The sequence below is a fragment of the Silurus meridionalis genome, chromosome 1 (genome assembly GCF_014805685.1).
Source record: "Silurus meridionalis isolate SWU-2019-XX chromosome 1, ASM1480568v1, whole genome shotgun sequence".
Classification (NCBI taxonomy): domain Eukaryota; kingdom Metazoa; phylum Chordata; class Actinopteri; order Siluriformes; family Siluridae; genus Silurus; species Silurus meridionalis.
The window spans coordinates 5,363,035-5,384,379 of NC_060884.1; the positions used below are offsets into that span (position 1 = coordinate 5,363,035).

General features: G+C 36.5%; 1 protein-coding gene across 1 annotated transcript; it reads right to left on the bottom strand.

The window, feature by feature from the left end:
• Positions 1-998: 998 nt before the first annotated feature.
• On the bottom strand, positions 999-20,401 carry cacng1a (calcium channel, voltage-dependent, gamma subunit 1a). Its single transcript, XM_046854419.1, has 4 exons — positions 20,026-20,401; positions 10,384-10,458; positions 2,516-2,653; positions 999-2,078 (listed from the first exon to the last, which is right to left on the bottom strand). Exons 1-4 carry the CDS (start codon positions 20,258-20,260, stop codon positions 1,846-1,848), a joined length of 681 nt encoding a protein of 226 aa, XP_046710375.1. The 5' UTR covers positions 20,261-20,401; the 3' UTR covers positions 999-1,845.
• Positions 20,402-21,345: the final 944 nt, after the last annotated feature.

Sequence of the window (21,345 nt, forward strand, 5' to 3'; positions counted from 1 at the left end):
ATCTAAAAGAGTCTTCAGTAAGTAATACATGGATTATATATTAATTTCAGTCTGCAGAGGTCATCACACAGCTCTCAGAAAGGATCAGACCAGTTCAGTCTATTTTTCAGAGGAGGAGGAGGGAGATAAATAGAAGTGACAGCAGTAAACTAATCGTGAGAAATATCGACAAGCTTCATGCATGCTACCAGATAATAAACTGCACCAAGCCTGGTTAAATGTTGAGTTTAATTTGATAGATTTTATCAAGAAAATCAGCAAATAGCTTCATACATACAGGAGTGTAGAAAAAATATATAGTTCATTGCTATTATGTTTTCTATCGCTCACTATCTAATAGTATAACGCATGCATAGATGAGAATATCACTGTAAATATATGAGTTCATTTCGAATGATATTTCATTTTAAGGCACGGATTTCAAATCCAAAGGAGTTAAGAACGTTCCAAAGTACCTATGTGTGAAGAATACTAAAAATAGTGACCTTCTGAACTGGAAGCATTTAAGATTAGCATTAAATGTGATTGGAAGACTTGCTGGGCAGGTGAGGCTGGATTGGCACTGCAGCTATAGAGAACTAGCCATTCTTTTTAATACTCCAAACTCCAGAAGAGAGAGAAAAAAGATAGCATTTGTGTTCACACCTGCCAGAACTGAAAGCACTCCAAAATTTCTGGCCAGACATTCAGAGGCCATGGCGAACTGCATATTAGCATTCTGTTCAGTGCCCAAAGCAGAGACACAGATCTAGTGTGTCTCAAAACAAGGCTAGCATAGAGGACTTGTACAAACATGTCCACAAATCTGCAGCTTGCTATATCGAGGTGGAAAAAAAATAGAAATAGAATGCACAATCACTTTATAGATAAGGTCAGTTCAGTTAATGTTATGTTCAGCATTAAGAATCTTATTGCTTTTAAAATAAAAAAAAAAGGTCTATGAGATGAAATGTTCCTGACAGCTTTAAAGCTACAGACGGTTTGTGTATGTACAGAAAAAACACAACACATATGAAAAGCATAAATCTATTCCATCAAGTCAATTGCTTGGCAGTAATATATAGATTTAGACCATGATGGTACAGTTTTTCCTTCGTTTTACAAAATTTCCTTAGGTAGAATCGCTGCACGTCAAGGATTTTTACCAACCACAGCTCACAAATTGCGTCCAACTCTTACTGACCTGTTGGGACGACCAGGTAACAATTTCAGCAAAGTCTGGGGTAAATAAATATGTGAAATGATTTAGCATTCCAAAATGTAATAAGAACTTTGACATGCTAATGCATTTTGGGTTGATTGGAGCAATGTTTATATTCCGAATTTGATTTGAAGCAATGTTGCCAGAGTAAAAAAAGGCATTAAACAGAGTATATCATTTTGTGACAGACAAGAATGAAACCAACATGCTATTACTATGCTAAAGAAGTTGTTTAATCTATAAATGTTTTTAAATACATATGCCTGTCTATAGTTAAATTAAATCTATAAATTTTTGTCTCCTACAGTGAACACAAACTGGAAAATTGCTTAGCAGCTCGTAGCCAATCAAATGCGATTAAACTAAAGGACATGTTCCTTTGACATTAAATACAATCATTGTAGCATGTTTACATGTTACATTTCATCTTACATCCATTCTATTATAATAACCATTCATTATTAAGCATCATACAATGGAACTGTCCTAAAATAATTCAGGGAGGTTTAAATCCCAAAGCCCATTGAACACAATATCAAAAAGAATACACCAGTATTATGAAAATCCAAATTAGCTGTGTTTCTATGAGCCCCATGATTCCATGCAGCGGTGGCAAAACAATGCAGATTTCTCATAGCCTGGCTTTATCCAATGTGCTCTGGTTCTGCATCCATGCAGGTCTCCCATGGGTTCTTAGGCATTTGGGGCATGGAGAGGACAAGGAGAACGATCCCACTGAGAAAGAGGAAGACGAAGGCCGTGCAGGCGCAGGCAAAAGACCAGGAGTAGTGGTACTCAATCCAGATGGTGTCCTCACTCTCAATCATCCTCTTTACGGACTGCCTCATCACTTCCACCGAAATGATAGCACATACGCCTGTGTGCAAAAGAGGGGGATAGTGATAAAGGAGAAAGAGGTAGGAAGTGAAATAATGGGCAATCTCTGACTGAACTTATGCAATAAATAAAAAATAAAAATGGTGCATTTCTTTTTTTCAAAATTAGAAACTGTGTTGAGTGTTGAAATGGACTTGGTACCATCAGGTAATATTATAATACTCAAGGCATTTTGTGTACATTGTGTAAATGTTGTAGTTGCCCAAAAAGACGTTTATTATATAATTTAAAAGTTAATAAAATTAATAATTCAATTGTCTCCCCTATTTGGGAAAAGCCTTGTGAGTAAAGTTCTCCCATGAAGCTAAGTGCCAAATCTGCACAAAACTTACACCATATGTGTTAATAATTTCAATATTATTTAAACATTTTAAGAAAATTCATTATGAAAAGATGTCCAGACACTTGTTGTCTTACCAGCAAATGCAAAGAACATTCCAGCAGGTTTGTGGAGATAGTCCTTGCCTTTCCTCAGAGATGCCAGAATGCACAGAGATCCCAGAATAATGAAGGCCAGACTGAAAACAGCAATCGCTGCTGCTGAGATGTTGTACTCTAAAATCAAGTAATTAAATTAAAATATGTTAAATGATTTATAATATAATTCATATACAGGTAATTGATTGCTATGAAGATACACCATATGCCATTATAATGAATAGAAATCTTCATATCCTGGTCAGTAGATCCTGAATTCTTGGATCCCGAAAACATTGAAAACAATGCAAGATTACACCCAACTTGGAATGGCAGGCAATATCAGAGCATCATAAACATCTATTCACACACTCATTCACACGTATAGGGTTAATCCACCTCCTGCTTATTTTCGTGTGGTGGTAGGAAACTAGAGAAACCTGCTTTGAAATGTGGAGAACGTGCTAAAGTCCACACAGACTGTAAACTGAGCTCAGGATCTGTGGGGCTGCAACACAACTCACTGTGAATCTGAGACCAAATATGACGGGAATTAAATTGTGCTAAAGTTACTGAAATAATTTTTAAATATAAAAAATTCATCATTGCAGAATTGATATCAGTTTTTGACTGTAATAAACAATGCACGAGTGCGACGTGTCTGGAACGCCACATGGAACGTCTGAACTCCTTTGTTTTCTTGTATCTTTTATGTTACCTTTATTTAAAAACACACAAAACACAAAAACAACTTTTATAAAGGGCATATATACAGTGTTACTAATGACTGCTAATAAATGAATTATAATATGAGTCTGTTTAAAAAGCAGTTATGAATCTTATAGTCAGGTGTCCACAAACCTTTTGCCATATAGTATAATTCAGTACACATTAGCCAAACAGGAACCTTAATACATGATCAGATAAAGCAATATTTATTCGAATATTGCAGATTAAGTCAAATCATACAGTAGGATGACTTTGTGGCTCATGTGCACTAAAAATGCTGGAAGCACAAACTCTGTCAGATGCTTATGGATCTGTAAAATCAAGAATTCAGATTGAGCATGACAGACACATCGCTTGCTTTAGAGCAATTTTTCCTCTTCAGACCACTGAGGCAGATCTTCAGCAGATTGTATGCGCTTAAGGCACGATCTACGGAATTATTACAGAATGGGGTTTTTTTTGTGCTAATTATTACAGCAGCATCTGCCACTTATGGATACTTAGACAAATCATTTCTCCAGACGACAAGCTTTGCTGTTGCTAATGAAATACCGACTGAAGTTCACACACTTTACTGAGATTGCTTTTAGTTCACCAAAATAATAACGTGCTGTCTTTATAGTGTAAGTGTTCATTTTTCAGCAGTGAAGGTCCTCTGAGCAGTGCAGTGCAGTGTAGGTTTTAGGGTGTATTTCCGGCTATATTACATGCACAGACGGAATATAACATGCACAGGCGCTGAGAGAATAATAAAATAATCAAGAAGACAGAATGCTATGCTAACTACCAGGCTCAGCCCCATCACCCAGAAAACCCACTGACGCCATTCGCTGAGGCATGAGAATTGTTCATTACACCCCCTGCCACGATCCCCTTAGGGACAGTGTTCGAGATTACAAATTACATCCTGCATTGCAATGTTCACGTGTCTTTTACATGAACAAAACTTTCTCTGCATGAATCTATACATTTAGAGTTGTATAATTTAATAACAGAGTTGAATTGAATGCATAAAGTAAGGATTTAAATACAGAAATGTTCAGAGGTTTTCTGACCTCAGACTTCATTCCAGACTTTAAGCAGTATTCAGATGCTATGTAAGAAATCCAGCGCTCTGTCAGAGTCATGTGATTCCAGTAATGAAGTAAATGTAATTCGTTACTGTACTTAAGTAGCTTTTTCCACGTATCTGTAATTTAATGAAGTATTTCCATTTGGGAAGACTTTTAGTTTAACTTCACTACATTAGTCATAAGTCAAAAATCTCACTTTTTTACTCAACGACATTTTTATTTACAGTATGAGTGGATTAAAACTGGTCAAACACACAGCAAGTCACCAATCAAAATAGAGCATGTGTTGTGTTTTGAACTTGATTTGATTGGCACTTGGTGGTTTCTAATTAGCACGAACATAACGTTCAGCATCAGTTTAACAGCAAGCAGAATATTTTGAGAAGAATAAATGATGGAAGAAACTCCCGACTCGAACTTGCCACAACACCTGTGGCCCCATTTGCACGATTTTATTAAAGTAGTTAAAAAAAAAAGGTTTTGGGCTAATGACCATTTTAATACATATCAATCAGTGTTTGGCTTATTAATAGCATTTTATTAATAGATTGGTGTGCTAAGAGTAACATTTGAGTCTTTTTTTTACATAAATTAGGTTGATTAAGCAAAGAGTCTTGTGACAAAAATGATAATAGATTTTAACCACTGTATCTCTACTTGAACTCAAGTACATGGTTAGTATTGCAGTTATTTAGTGCACATAATAATTTAATGTCTTGTAATAAAAAATAAAATAAAATACTAAAATACAAAATGATAGGACATGCTGGATCACGTGCTATATTGTAAGCTCCTAAATAATGTGTGGAAGATTTTATTAATTTCAACCAAAAAGTTGATTACAACTAGGAGTATTCATGCAGCATTACAGTTATTCCAATGCTTGCCATATATTCAATCAAATATTATAGTATTTGTCTATTTTTCTTACATTTAGTCTACTTTTTTAAACATAATAGGCTACATTTTATGTTTTCCTTTTCTTTTTTATTTATGTTTAAGAGTGGTCTAGATGCTTGTCAGATAATTAAAAAAATAGGAGCCCATATAATTGACTTAAACATGTGCAAAATCTCTCCCTGAATACTACAGCCTTCCCTGCTTTAATACCGATGTGAGATTTTTACATAGGTTGACACCTCTGAATGTGGTCCAAGCTGAAATGCTTCGAAAACCAAGTGCAATAAGAATGATCCTTGCTGGACCCGAGGATCTGAGATTTCCGCCAGTGAGAAAGGAGCAGTCTGAAAAACCGGCATGTCAAAGAACTGAGTTATCACTCCGAAGTGAGCCACTTGTTTCAAGAGTCTACTTGAGTCTGTTGTCAGTCGCAATTTAACACTAGCAACTGAATCTACACTTCAGGTATGAGGATGATTGCTTTGTTTGGAAATGTTTGACTTTATAGAATCATATTCTTTGGATCTTATCTTATCTGTATTGTTTTGACCAGAGGTGACAAAAGTACACACATCCTTTACTTAAGTAGAAGTACAGATCCTCATGTTTTTAAATACTCGGGTAAAAGTTGAAGTACTGATTATACTTTTTTACTCAAGTGAAAGTAAAGAAGTCTTGGCTCCGACATGTACTTAAGTAAAAAGTAGTTATTACTTCTACCTGTTTTATCTGTTAACTGGACCTCACATCATATAAGATAGATAGCTAGATAGATCTGATAGCCTAGTGGGTTAATGTCAGGGTCCCCACGAGGATGAGTTTGAGAGTTTGATTCCTGGTCGAGCTGGTTGCTGTGTTTGTAAATAAAATTTCTAGACCTTGTCCACTCTGAAAACATTTCAATTCTGTCCTTTCTGTGTTGGATTAATTTCTTGATTTCCTGGTCTTTAATGAAAGATAACTCCACAAAAAAAAAAAAAAAAAAAAAAAAAAAAGCACGCACTTCTGTGGTAGGTCAGTGGGTTAAGGCTTGTGCCTGAACATGGTCCTTAATATAGTCCACGCTGGTGATAAGGTTTCAAAGCCAGTCCTACATGCTTTCTTTCTTACTGCGCTGGCATGAAACAAAGAATGAACCCTCCAAAAAAGCACACATGCTTTTCAGCAGTGGTCGCTCAGTGGTTTAAGGCTTGTGCCTCATCTAAACATGCTTCCCAGTCTGATCTCTTCCATGGTTCAGTGGGTTAAGGCTGGTGCCTCGCTGAAGTCCTAGACTTCAGCGAGGCACACACTCATTACATTTCAGTCCTCGACACACACTCATTACTCATCTCAGCCCATTCCACCATAATTTATTTATTATTATTTATACTCTACCGTACTACTGTGTTTACATGCTGTTTTTTGCACCTTTGGCTCTATTATACTGTTTACATGCTGTCTTTTGCACCTCTTGACTGCTGCTGTTTTTTGCACTACATTGTGTCTGTTTATATTCAGTCCCGGGTATAGTTTTTACAGTTCTCCTCATACAGTACTGTATATTCAGAGTATACAGTAGGTTTACTAGTTGGTGCTATCTCAGGTTTTGTGTCTTGTCTTGTGTTCTCTTGTGTTTTCTGTCTGCACTGTCTGTCTGTAATGTTTTTTGTCTGCACTGTTTGCACTAGGTTGCACTCGATGCACTTTATGTAGCTTGTTGTTGTTTAGTGTAGCTCCAGGGTTCCGGAGGAACCTTGTCTCGTTTTTACTGTGTACTGTGTACCACTGTGTACAGTAGAAATGACAATAAAAGCCTCTTGACTTGACTTGACTTGATATTGAGGATCAGGGTTTGAAGCCTGCTTTCTGCCTGCTAGTTGCGATGTAGGTTATGTTCCTGTTTCCTAAATCTTTCTTTAGCTTTATATTCTTGTGTTGATGGTTTAAAGGTAGATAGACCTGATCTAAACAAATTTCCTGGCCTGTCTTCCCTGATGGTTCAGTGGGTTAAATCAGGTGTCTTGCTTTTGGTGGGGTTCAGGGTTCGAATCCTGGTTTCTGCCTGCCAGTCACGATCAGGATTCACTTCCTACATCTTTCTTTAGCGATATATTTTTGTTTTTAATGGGTTGAAAAGAAAGATAGACCTGCTCTAAACAAGCTTCCTAGCCTCCCCTCACCGATGGTTCAATGGGTCAACGTTGGTATCTTGCTGGTGGTGGGAATCATGGTTCAAATCCTGCTTTCTTCCCGCTAGTTACAATGTAGGTTCAACTTGTGCTACTCACATCTGTTTTCGCTTCCTACATCTTTCTTTAGCGTTAAGTTCTTGTGTTGATGGTTTGAAAAGAATGATAGACCTGCTCTAATCAAGCTTCCCATCCTGTTTTTTTCTGATGGCTTAGTGGGTTAAGGCTGGTACTTTGCTAATGTTTGTGGTCAGGGTTCAAACCTGGCTTTCTGTCTGCTAGTCATGAGGTAGGTTAAATTCCTGATTCCTACATCTTCATATTCTTGTTTTGATGGGTCAAAATGAAAGATAGACCTGCTCTAAACAAGCTTTCTAACTTGTCCTTCCTGATGGTTCAGTGGGTTAATGCTGGTGTCTCGCTAATGGTGTGAAGCAGGGTTCGAATCCAGCTTTGTCCCTGCTAGTCATGATACGGGTTTGCTTCCTATGTCTGTCTTTAGCATTATATTCTTGTGTTGATGGTTTGAAAGAAAAGATAGACCTGCTCTAAACAATGATCGCAGCCTGTCCTTCCCGATGGTTCAGTGGGTTAAGACTGGTTTTTCGCTGATGGTGGGGTTCAGGGTTCGAATCCTGCTTTCTGTGTTTCTGTCTGGTCTGAATTTCTTGCTTTGAAGCATGAAACGAAGGATAAACCCCCCAAAAAAAAGAAGGTTTGTTGTGGGACTTGATGGCTTTGTGATAAAAGCCTTGCCTCTGAGCTCAGAGGTTGCTGGTTCAAATCTGGCTTGTCCCCACACTGGGTAAGCTGTGTGGAAAGTAGTGTGTGGTGAGCAATGGAGTGGTTGACTGTGAGCAAAGGTTGTGAAGACCTGCTGCTTCACAGCCTCAGAAAAAGTAAGGGTGATAGGTTTTTGGCAGAATTTTTCCCTATATATGCAAAACTAAGTCGATACTTTTTTCGACGTTTTTTCTTCATAACCCCCTGTTTTCAGCTTCTCAGACACTGGGGGGGGCAGATGCCCGGATATTGCCCCCCTGCTTTAGGATACACCCTCCGAAACCACATCCAACCTTCCACGCAGCCATTTCTGACACCTTCCTCACTACAGTCACCGAAACCTTCCACACTGTTAACTTTGAGCCCTGGCCGGGGTTTGAACCGGCAACCTCTCAACACAGAGGTAAAGCTCTTCCAATTGAGCCACAGGATCTCCTGCAAGAACCTGATTTTTAGGACCTTTTTTGGTTCTTTTTTAAAAACTTTTTAAACAATTTAAAGGACAGCTAAGGGGTAGGAATTGAACCGGGTGAGTCAGATAGCAGAGGCCTCATTACTAACCACTACACTACCAGTAGAATGACAAACAAGGCTTTGCTTATTGGACTCTTGGTTTTTCTATAGTTAAGAGACCACTGTTTTCTCTTAGATCATGATGGTAGAGGGTCAAAACTTTTCCTTCCTGTTTATTCTCTCAGTTACTCGAAGTCTATGAGAAGTGACTCAGGTACAGGAACCACATCTCCAACACCTCACCACTGATATACCATGATTTACCAGCAACCAATTTTAATGACCTTTTATTGTTCTGCTTTTAAAAACTTCTTATAATGTTAAATATGAAACTAGAGGTAAGAATCGAACCAGGGAAGTCTTTAATCATAGATCGCTAATGGCATTACTTCAAAACTCAAAACTTAGTTAGACATGTAAATAAGCAGGAAAAGACAAAGACAAAGAGACACAGACACAGCTTTACAAAGAGTGAGAAACAAATGGAGAGACAGCAAGAGAGAGACATATACAGTGAGACAGAGACATTTACTAAAAGAGACACAGAGACAATTAGATAGAGAAAATAGAGAGACAAAGATAGCGAGATATAGCCACTTCCTGTTGGAAGTGTTTATCCTGAGCGAATGATCTCATTTACTAAATGAGCAGTAGTGAGTTAAGTGCTTGCTCAGGTGCCCAAAACTGGCAGCTTGGAGGTGTTAAACATGTATCATATTTACAGCATGTGATATATATGTAAGCATATGTACAGTGATTAAATATAAAGGCTATATCAGTGCAAAGATGTGTGGACATCATTTAGAGCCTTTGCTATGTTTCCACACGGACAGTTAATGAGGTGATACCGGAGAGACTGCACCTCTTCAAGTCAAGTCAGGAAGCTTATATATAGAAAATTATAGACATTTTACAGATTTGAATGATGTATTGTTTTTATCTGTACGATCAATAAAGACAGTAATTTAAGTTTGTGTCGCCATTATGAGGGAAAAACCCACAAAACGCCACCCAGAGGGTTAATGGTGTAAAACATGGCGGATTTGGTTTTTGATTTGAGACTTGGCGCAGAAATAAAACAAAAGTTTACTGATAAAAAATATTTTTATCTGGAGTTTATTTATTTATTTTATATCTAAGAAAGGACGTCGTGGATAAACGTATTTTTTGCTGAAGGTTTTAATTGCGCCTCTTTTTTATTTATTTATTTATGTATTTACATTTTCTATAAAAATGGTGAAACAGAAATGTGCGCTGAATTGATAGTGTTAATAAAATTTTGTGCCGTTTACAATAATTTTAATTTTGACAGCTAAATATACATATATATATATATATATATATATATATATATATATATATATATATATATATATATATATATATATATATATATTTATATATATATATATATATATATATATATATATATATATATATATATATATATACATACATACATACATACATACATACATACATACATATATATATATATATATATATATATATATATGTATGTATGTCTCTGGTTTTGACATAACAAAATATGTTAGCTAGACAATTAGCTATAATGACTCATAGATGGGCCACTGTAGATTGAGAACACACTCCCAAACCTTATATTATATAGTAAGCCTTCCAGTTCAATGGACATTCGAGTGGATTCGAATCTCCTCTCTCATACAGATATTCTTACCTCTTTGTGTTTTAACCTCGAATATCTCTGAGTCTTGTCCAGGAGTGAAGTGTCTGAAGTAGGAACAGTTGACCTCTGTGAGAAAAAAAATACAAAAGGACAGAAGTACGCTGTTACTGGAGAATTATTACGAAATGAAAATGCATAGACATACTGTATGATAGATATGATGTAATATGATGTAATAATTACATTTAAATTTTATATATATATATATATATATATATATATATATATATATATATATATATATATATATATATATATATATAAAATGTTGTTAAAAGTATGTATAGTAAAGTGCACCCAGAACTTTCTCTGCCACCTGACCCATATCACAATATCACTAAGACAACCATTTCAGTTTGCCATGTTTGCTTTCAGTCTAAGCGTTATGAATTGTCTAAATTAAATAAGCAACAAAACATCCAATAACACCATTTCCTGAAGCGTTTCATTCCTATTGCATTACACTGTGCGCTTACACAATTTGTATTTGTTAAAAAAAGAACATAACATCCATTTAAAGTTACATTTAATATTGGGAAACATCCACAAAACAAGTACCTATTATCAATTACACTATTATAGCTATAAAACACATTTAGAGCTTTACCTCCCTTAACTGAAGACTCCTTCTAAAAATGTGATAATGCCTCAACATGAAAAATGCATACTCATATCAACAATGGCACAGTACTCACACTGAATGCACTGCTGTCTGAGCACCTGTTCTAGAATATTAATCAACATCTACTGACTAATCAAATTCAGGAAATAATTATGCTGTGGTAGAAATAATATCAACTAATGATGTTTGATGCTATTTATATTTGAATGGATAGGATCACACCGATCAAACCAACACCTATGACTAAGTCTTCTATTTCATAGCTCTATTTTAGGACTCCGCACTCCTCTCAGCTGTAAAATCATGAACATTTTATCTCTTAACTCTTCAAGAAAGGAAATATGATCCAGTGCAAGACACTGAGGCTCTATGAACACCACCAGCACCATGACGCTTGGGGAACATTGAACACATAGCAATTTGTACTTGTCAATGCCTTTTAGAGCCCTACCCATACAGACAGTACTCAAGGCTGCTGACAAGTGTTAAACCCACTGCGGCTAAATATTTACCATCTGAAAATGTGATTACAATAGATGTGAGTGGCAAAGTAAGCCTGGCAATATTAGCAGAAAATATTAGCAAAGTAGGTCCTTTAGTGGAAGTAGGTGAGAGCTGCGCCAAGTACACAACAACTGATAAGTAATAATTATTAAAATTATAAAATAAATAAATGCAAAAGTCATATTATTGATTTTTAAAACAAATTCTAGACTACTCATCTTATTTTAATAGATTTTAACTTTAAGTTTATTTTTAATAGCAAATAATTCTGCCTAATTCTATGCATTTAGACAAAAACAAGACACTTTAAAGGTTGTTTAAAAAACATAAAAACAGGTTTACAGTATGCTTCTTTATCTACTTTTAGCATGTATTTAATAATCTCAGAATGAGAAATATTAGATTTGGTGTGTTATATTAGCCTCCGCTGTTCTGAGAAGATGTTCCACTAGACTTAGTGTGGATGTGAAGATTTGTACTCATTTAGCCAAAGTGTGTTAGTAAAGTCAGGTATTGATGTAGGGTGAGGAGGCCTGGAGTGCACTCAGCATTCAAGTTTATGCCAAATGTGTTCAATAAGGTTGATGTCAGAGCTCTATAGCAGGCTATTCAAGAACTTCCTCTCCCATGTAAACCAGATCTTCATGATGCTGGCTTTGTGCACAGGGACATTGTCATGCTGGAACATTTTACAGTCTCTTAGTTTAAGGTAGGAGAAAATATTTATTGCCACCGTGTCCAAAAACATCCTTTACAATTGTGTGCCTCCAATTTTGTGGTTAAGGATATTGCAGGAAAATCTGGGTGTCCCAATACTTTTGTCCCTAATGTGTATATTAAGCCAATTTTTAGTATGTGGTGCAAACCAACATTTCCAACTCTGCTAACCTTGTGTCAGTTAACACAAGTATGAAGCTAAATACACAACTCAAATACATTAGTGTACTTCTGTTGAATATCAAGTCATTTTTTTTTTCAAACCCAAACTGATTTAAGAGCTGAAGGATTGTACCAGGTAATTATTTTATTCCAGACAAATTAATCCATAGCAATAATCATTACTGACTTAATTACATTTTGAATTTTTTTTTACAAACCTGCAGTCAAATTGTCTGTGAACTGCGTTCTTTCATGGATGGTTAAACCAGTTGCAGTTTGCTGTGTAATCGATCTGAGTCCCACAGATTTTCAATGCAGCATGCTGGGTGTGGCAGCAGCTGCCAATGCTATTTTGAACCAAACATTGTAAATCCTGTGTTGTGATTTAATTAATGTTCTTCCCATGTTGTCTAGCACACAAATTACATTCATATTTCAAGCTTGTATTTCTATTTAAAGGAACATCTGGGTTTTCATGTCCCTCTTTTTATGGCTCAAGCCATTCTTGCAAATAAATTTTTATGTTGTGAGAAAATCCTATTCCATACAGTCTTTTGGATTTTCCACTGTTTTGTAGTATTTATCATAAAACATTCTGTTTTTACTTGTTTACCATTCCTGCAATAGATTGTTTTCCTTCCTCAAACACAGTACTGTTACCATCTGGGGAATAGACCTACAGGCAACAAACCGATAAACCCAACAAGGTCAAACTAAGTGCAGAAGTGAATAAGCTGCATGACAGAAAGTCTTGTTTTCCTTCCACACAGAGCACTAAGGTAATAAAATGGACAAAACAAATAATGCCCTGTTTATTGTACCAGGCAAGACAGAACTCTTTTGTAATTATGTAGTCAAATTAATTGACCAAAGTGTCACTGCAGCATGTATTTTAGCAGGTTATTTATTAGCCACCGGGTACTGCTGGTTATTTGTAGCACATGTGGGTGGTAAAATTTTAGGAGCACGTCTGGCTATACAAAGAAATGGCTAAATAAACCATAGCCCAGTTAATGCGTTAATGTTTTATGTGGTGTTGGTTTTAGTGGCCATCTTCAAGGCAGCAAACAATTTTTTTATACACTCACCAAGGCTAAAAATAAATAATAGAGTCTGACCCAAAGTTGGGTCTATATTCTGAGGTTTCAGTGGGCTTATTTTGATCTCAGATCAGGCTAAATCTTAAGCCAAGATATGCTAAAAGCGTTTGCACCAACACTGATATCACATTGGTTTTATACTGACTACACATTGGATCAACACTAAGCCTCCTTTGAGCCAGCACTGATCCTTTACTGGCTCAATACCGAATGGTTGAAAAAAGGAGAAAGCTCTAAGTTCCTAATTTGTGTTCCTTTAAAACTAGGTAAATGAGGCACTGACGAGTGCAATGAACCTTTCTGCAGTTCAGTTGAAGCAATAAACCTAGGTCCTTAACCGTCTTAACACCAGAAAGTATATATGAGAAGAACTTTAACTCCCAGACTGAAGTCCAGTAAGCCTTGTCATTTCTCAACATCGCCATTGAATTCTGTATTTTTATAATTTTTTTTTGTTTTTCACATCATCTGCTTATTTTGCAGTGTATTTTCATTTATTACTAAAGAGAGAGAAGAGATCCACCTGAGTTTCATGCCAAGGCCTAGGGTCTCTTGCTATCTTGCTACTTGAGGCCTGAACCAAGGATTCTTCTGTTTTGCTAGTTCCACCTTAACAAGGAAACAAGAAAGCCCATGTATGCCAAAAGAAAACAGGTACCACCCACCTGCGGGAGAGGAGTTTCTTATGTTGTCTGATTTCGGTGCATCAAACTAGGTTTTTCTTCCCATCTGAACTAGGTATAAAGGTGTTTTCTGATCCTTGCACATGACTTCATTTAACCACTGGTATGTTGGTTCTCTGATCCTCTTAACACTTTCATCGCCATTTTCATCGATCCAATGTTATACAGGTTTCTGTTTCTCTACATCTATGCATTTCTAAATGCCTTTGCTGACTAGTTTTTCCAAACTTCCAGGTACTTTTGCTGACTCACTGTAATTTCCTTGGTCAGCTACCCAGTATCATGGAACCGGTGTCTGTGGTGCCTGGTCAGTGTTCCGCTTATTTTTTTTGTTTGGTCATTGGTATCTTTCCTGCTACCTCTTCTGTGTTACTTACTCTATCTGATATTTAATTATCTGACAATTATTGTCTGATCGTACATTTTGTTCTGTTAAATTTTACTTTATCTTACCATGTTATATTCTACATTAAAACTGTCTAATTTGAAATTACCCCTGTAGTAAACTAGAATAGAATGATTTTTGGTTTGCCCTTTATAAAACTCTAAGCACCCACACTTCAGGCGTTTATACGTTACTGCTGGTATGTTCAGTTGTGGATGTCAGTCAGCATATGTCATATAAAACTAAAGCTCAAACTTCTGCTGCACCTCTTGCTAGACCTTTACATTAATTTTTATGACTTTGGCAGACACCCTTATCCAGTGTGTCTTGTAGAAATGCTTTGAAGTCTCCATCAATAAGTACATACTGACACTATTTCACTAGGTCTTATGCTAAGAATACCAGTCTGTTGGGGAGATACTGTGATATAGAAAGTAAAGCAACAAACTACACTTTTTTGTTTCATTTAAAGTGCTAATTGAAGTATTTTAAAATCAGGTAGGTATTTAGTCATTGTTTGAAGACCTCCAATGCTTCAGCTGTTCAGACATTTAGAGGAAGTTTATTTCATCACCCAGGTGCCAAAACAGAGAAGAGTCTTGATGCATGCATTCCTTGTACCCCTGCAGACAGCTGACTATTTACACAGTCTAAATTTGGGCTTTGGAATTGTACTGCTCTCATACCCTTGCTGTATGCATTCAAAAATTGCTTAGCACAACCTACCAGGAAGGTTAGAATCAGAACATATCCTGTCACACTTCAGATAGGTAATCATTTATTTGAAACACTTTTGCAATCCAAGTTATTCTGACTGATTGCAGGCCAATAATTTTTGTCATGTTCCATTAAAAGGTCATTAATTTATCAATTTGTTCATCAGCTTGTTTAAGTGTTGGGGTTCACTGCTTTGTTGACGTATTTTACCACATCATACACTACATCATATAACAAGTCAATTAAACAGTGTCTCACAATTCTACTGGTTTAAGAAACAAGAATCTTGAAAAGATTATTAGCTATCATTGGTTTGGAAACTTGTTGGAAATATTTGTTTAAAAAAAGCTAATTTTCCAATTCACTGTCTATGCTTAAGTACTTTATCGCCATTCTCACAACTAAACACCCTGGGGGGCACCAAGGGCCTTGCTCAAGGGCCCAAGATTGGCAACCTGGTGTGGCCAGGAATTGAACCACAAACCCAGGATCTAACGTCCAAAGCCTTTTTTAAACAATGAATGAATTTTGAACAAGCCATGTATGTATGGCATATTTTAGTAACAAAGTAAATAAGTTTTATGAATTTTTATGATTTATTCTATTAATCTAATTTATGAATTTATAAATTGTATGATTTAATCTCATTCCTATAATTCCTTAACAATATTCTAGCAAAAATGTAGTTCCAGGAAACAGTACTTTCTTATATGGCACTGCATGGAATGAATCCAGAAATGTTTACAAAAAAACACTAAGCCACACCCTCTAGACTTTTGGCATATACGTCACGCATACAGTTATGATTAAATTTTGTTCACTAGAGATGATATAAACAATATCATAATATTTTTTATTATTATTCATTTTGTCTATATTGAAAATGCTGATGTGGCTTTCAGATGGCACTATCATCTTTTCTTTATCTGTTCTGATCACCCAGATGAAAGTGTGATTAAGGTGTGCTGTGGGTCTAACCTGGCTGATTTAGTTTTTTAATATGAGGGACAAAACTTCATTCAGGGTCAAGGTGGAGCTTTAAGGGTGGAAGCTTTTTTAGGAAAATAAAGTGTCACTTTGGATGTGTATACAGGACACTGTAGATACACAAAGTTAAAACACTCATACACACAATTATTTACACTTAGAGGCATTTAGGTGTAGACAATCCAGTCTCATTGATGATTTTGGGAGAAAACCACAAGCCTAGAAAACCTATAGTACAGAAACACAAGAAGAACATACAGTGTGAACTGAGCCCATCAAGTCAGGACCTTTAAGGTGCCAACAATCCCTTCAAAGCACCAACATACACATATTGTATTGTAGGATGGAGGGGGGTTTAACTTAATTTACAGGCTTAATGAAAGACACATTTGTGTCCTGATTGGCTGGATGTTCTCATAAATGGGAGATTTCTGGGTGCTATTTCTTTTTCTTTCTGAGAATCTGAATATATTGACAGGTTGCACAATGTGACGAAAACTTCAGACAATTAGGATCCATTAACAGTTCCAGATTCTCATCACTAAAATAACATACGTTTGTTTCATGAAACAAATTTTGACACGTATTACATGAGAAGTGCTGCAGGGGTGTTCGAAATATTGGGATGATTTCCAAGACATGTTTCACATGGTTTATGATTATCACATTATTACAGCAATACATGTGTGACAGTGGCATGTTAGGGCACAAGGGATTGTTCTAGCCAGTGAACATATGGTGTTTAAGCCCTATAAGCCCATCTACAGGGCCACCCATGTTCCAATTATGTGTAATGATGCACCCACTGTGAAACAAACCCTAGAGTATTTTAAGTTGAATTGCTGAGATGACCGGGTGGCTAAACTTTCCAAACAAGTCTTGACATCGTCTTTTTTAAGTAGAAAAGTGTGCATGTTGGTAAAGGAATTTACATGCCTAGTCATAAGGGACACTGGGTTGAAAAGTTAGATTTGGATAATTTGGATAATTTAAACAGAATACTCAGCTGAACTCTGGTATTATGTAAAAATGGATACAAATTTACTGTATATATAGAGAAATTTTAATCTGTATATGGTTTTCTTTCATTTGCTTATATCTTTAAAGTAATGTTTGTTGTAAAGAATACTTTTTTGCTTTTAAGGTCGAAACTGAAAAGAGAGATTGAGTTACTTACAACAGGTGCCTTGGTAGACCTGTTGTCACCTCTAACAAACCCAGTTCAAGCCAGAAGAAACAGAAATAAAACTTTAATGAAATCTTAGCAAAAAAAAACAACAACTTTGTAATCTATAGCTAATAGTAAGATGCTAAGTAAGTTGACAGTAGTGTTTAGACCTGTTGTGATATAAAATAAACTTTAATAACTTCAAACTCTATAAAAGACACAAATTCAAAATGGTGTTATTTTTTTTTATCATTGTTAGCATGACTGAACACCCAGTTCCACTTCTTACTATACCAAAATTACTCTTGACAGTTTTTTTCAGACATGGTATCTTTTTTCTTGGCTCACCTTTCCTCTCTTTTACATCCTGTCTGTCTCTATTGTCTTCTAGCTTATCTTTTTTTTCCCTCTATTTGCTCTTTATGTGGCTGTTTCACTTGCATGTCTGGATTTGTGCCTGAGGTAATACAGGGTGAGAATGCAAACAGGCAAGGGAGCGTCTACATCATTTAACTTCTATGCCAGAAGCCACCATGAACCCTTGATGTTTTCTCAGTTAAAGAACATTTGTTGGTGAACCTGTAACCTATAAGACACAATGTAAAACAGTATTTTCACACAGTTGAAACTGTGTTCTTGCTTGTGTTTTCTTCTTTCTTATTAATGAAGATTCATTGTTTACATGCAATTTACATCCACCAGATCCAATTGATTAAAACCTGAAAAACATCCAAGATACTCCCAGACGTCTATAATTAATTGCTATTTATTGCTACTAGCAGGTTCTCAATAGAGACTCATTAAACCCTGTAAATTGACACCTGCTTTAAAACCTCTCATTTTGTATAGTGCTATTACAGATATAATCTCTTTCAACAAATGGAGCAATCTTGATTGATCACATCACATAAACTTTTATCTAATCCACAAAGCTGGATAATTGTAAAGCTCTGGTTATATGTATGATAAGAGAGTGTGCTGCCTGTCAGAAGCCTTTTAGCTCTTCATTCAGAGGGTTAAAAATAATAGTAAGGTATTTCTGCTAATGGAGGTCATTCAAGAAAGGGATAAATGTAAGGGTAAGGTCACCTGGCTTTGCTAGTGCATTAGTGGATATGCTACGGTTTGGAAACTCAAGCCACTTGCTAATTACTGTTTTACTTCGCACAAGCGAACGACTTAGCTCGAGCGGAATGTGGCTAAATGCTGAGAGTATTTGTCAAGCTAATGTGTCGTGTGCCAGTATCATGTATAGCTTGACAATGTCACATATGACATGCTAGTCTGTGACTGCATGGATTTTAGACCACCCAAAAAGGCTTATTTGGCTCTTTAGCACACATGAAAGGTTATGCCACAGCATTGCCAACATGTCTGCCGCTTCATCACGGATTAGATATCTCCGACCTGAATAACGCTAATAATGAATCACTGAATCAACAACATGCAGACTCGTAAGGGAGCAATAGGTTTAAACATGCTAGCAAATAACTATAAAACACGTGCCCAAAACATGTAGACAGGTCAAAACATGGAAACAGTACTGCTATAATGAGCAGCCTTGTCACTTTAGCACGAGCACGAAATACTTTTATGATTGCAAGCCACATTGCTGATGCATGTGCATATTAGCAAATCGCTTACTATAAATTTACAATTTACCCTGCTGTTTCGCTTTGTCTAGATTCATTTGAGTAATGGATTGTAGACTCTATTCCTCTATGTTACTAAAATCATTATTAAAGAAATAGTTATAAGAAAAGGCATTAATACAGTCCTTCACTTCATACTTTCTCTATATCAGGTCGTTCATTAATCTCACACATGTACTGTATACTTCACAATATGTGCTACATCTGGGTACAATTCTTTGTAGACACGTAGCTTTCTCTGCCAAACTAGCTTCACATTAAACTAACGTAGCTAGGACTAATGGAAGTCCATCACATCGAAAAATCCTTAGAGTAAATATTTGTCAGATGGGACCTAGCATTCTCTGTGATATTACATAGGCATGCTAATATACAGGAGATACGTTAATTGGTGCAAAGTTAGCCAAGCAAACAATAAACTCTTAACATGTCTTAGCTGATCCAGGGGGTCTAATAAATGCATTATATTTAACAAATCATTTAGCAAATTGCCAAACGATAGCAATGTTAATATTGATTTAGGTACAGGTAGTCCTGGAGATGGAGATGTGTTCTGATGACTCCATCGTAACTTAAAAACAACAAGTTGAGAGTCTTAAAGAATGGTTATCAGTATGCAGTAGTATAATTAAACTTTTTAATAAGTTAACAGATTATAGTACATAATTTAGCTAAACAGGGCAATGTACAGTGGCATACTGTATAAACTATACAGTATATATGTATGTGGTAGCGGGTGACAAGAGCCGGATCGTGAGTGGAGAGCGGTTCATACGCTGTTACAGTTGCTTGCCGCGCAAACTTGAATATTTGTACAATTTTGTCATCGCTATCGTCATTGTAAGATCTCGAAATCTTAAGTGGAACCATAATAAATGGTGAATGTAAAAAAATAGCAGACATATAACATGATTAACTCACACCAGCAAGACTTACCTCCTGGCAGACTGAGTGGTCCACATCCTTGATTAACAGTCTCTGGATCGTCGATGTAAATGACCTTCTTGCAGAGCCTCCACAATCCGAAGTGGGCTGCCTCACAGGTACTGTTGACCTTGTCTACCTGGTGGCTTAACACAGCCCAGTGATCGGTCACCACTGCTGTAAACATGCACACTATGCCTGTCAGGATGACCACATATGTGATCTTCACCTTTGTGCTCTTTTGCATGGCGCCTCAGGTTTTTCCTTGTTCTTCTGGCGAAAGAAGCACAACTGGGCGACCCAGAATCGGCCTTGTGTATGCTCTGGGGATGAGCGAGTGGATATAGTCAGCTCGGCCCTAGTGGTCTTTAGTTCGACAGACTTGATGCAGCACTGTGCGTGAGGACTGATTACGAGAGCCAAATGGCAGTGGCATTGATTTACACAGGGCCTGTGAAGCGGCCTGCAGCTGTTGAGATACATCAGGAAAGTTGATGACCGTGCCGGCTGTCTCATACGTGCAAGCTTTAGGGAGGGGGACAGGGAATGAACCAAGCTTCTATAAATGTGTGGTGAAACATGGAGTCAGCCAGTTGGCTTCTCACATTTCATAAGCGTGGGCAGGGGTGTGGTTGCCCATGCGAAATGAACAAACACACAAATACAAGTGGAAAATCCACCATACGCTATTACGCTATTTAGCTTTATTAATATATTTGTATCTAGATTTAATATCCATATAATCATCATCTTCACTGCATGATGTCTCATGAGTCAGAACAATTCCAGTACAATTCCTGTACAAGTTGGGGATTCCCTGCTTAAACCTGAATCATCTTATATGTTACCAGGGTTTAGTGTGTAATATTTCTTTCATGACTACCCATGGATGTGTTATTTATGTTGTCAAATACATGTGTGAATGTGTAAAATGTGTGAAAATTAGTCTTCAATCATCTCTAGATCGTTACCCTTATAAAAAATGCAATGAGTTATTAATAAACATGGCTTTAGACTGTATCTTGGCAAAGAATGTCTTGGGTAAATTACTAAGTTTCTAGAAATGGGAAAATTGGATTGAATTTGGCTCGAGACATATTAAAACCAGCAATGGTGTTTCTTTTGAAGCTTGTTGAAGCGTATATGCTCATTTCCTTATCAAATACCGATACCAGTGGCGTCACCATTTGATCCTGTCTCCACATGGATTGCTTCATAACTTTAAATTCAGGAATTTTAAATATAAATACTAAAATATCATGTTGGAATCCTGTAGTTTGTTTCTAGGTGACTAATTCTGTTTACATATGCATTACACTGACAAGTTTTTCA

Coding starts and splice junctions, on each gene's coding strand:
- cacng1a (XM_046854419.1), bottom strand. CDS start 20,260: ATGCAAAAGAGCACAAAGGTGAAGATCACATATGTGGTCATCCTGACA. Junction 10,459..20,025: donor ACCACTCAGTCTGCCAGGAG/GTAAGTCTTGCT, acceptor TTTTTCTCACAG/AGGTCAACTGTTCCTACTTC. Junction 2,079..2,515: donor AATGTTCTTTGCATTTGCTG/GTAAGACAACAA, acceptor TTTTGCACACAG/GCGTATGTGCTATCATTTCG.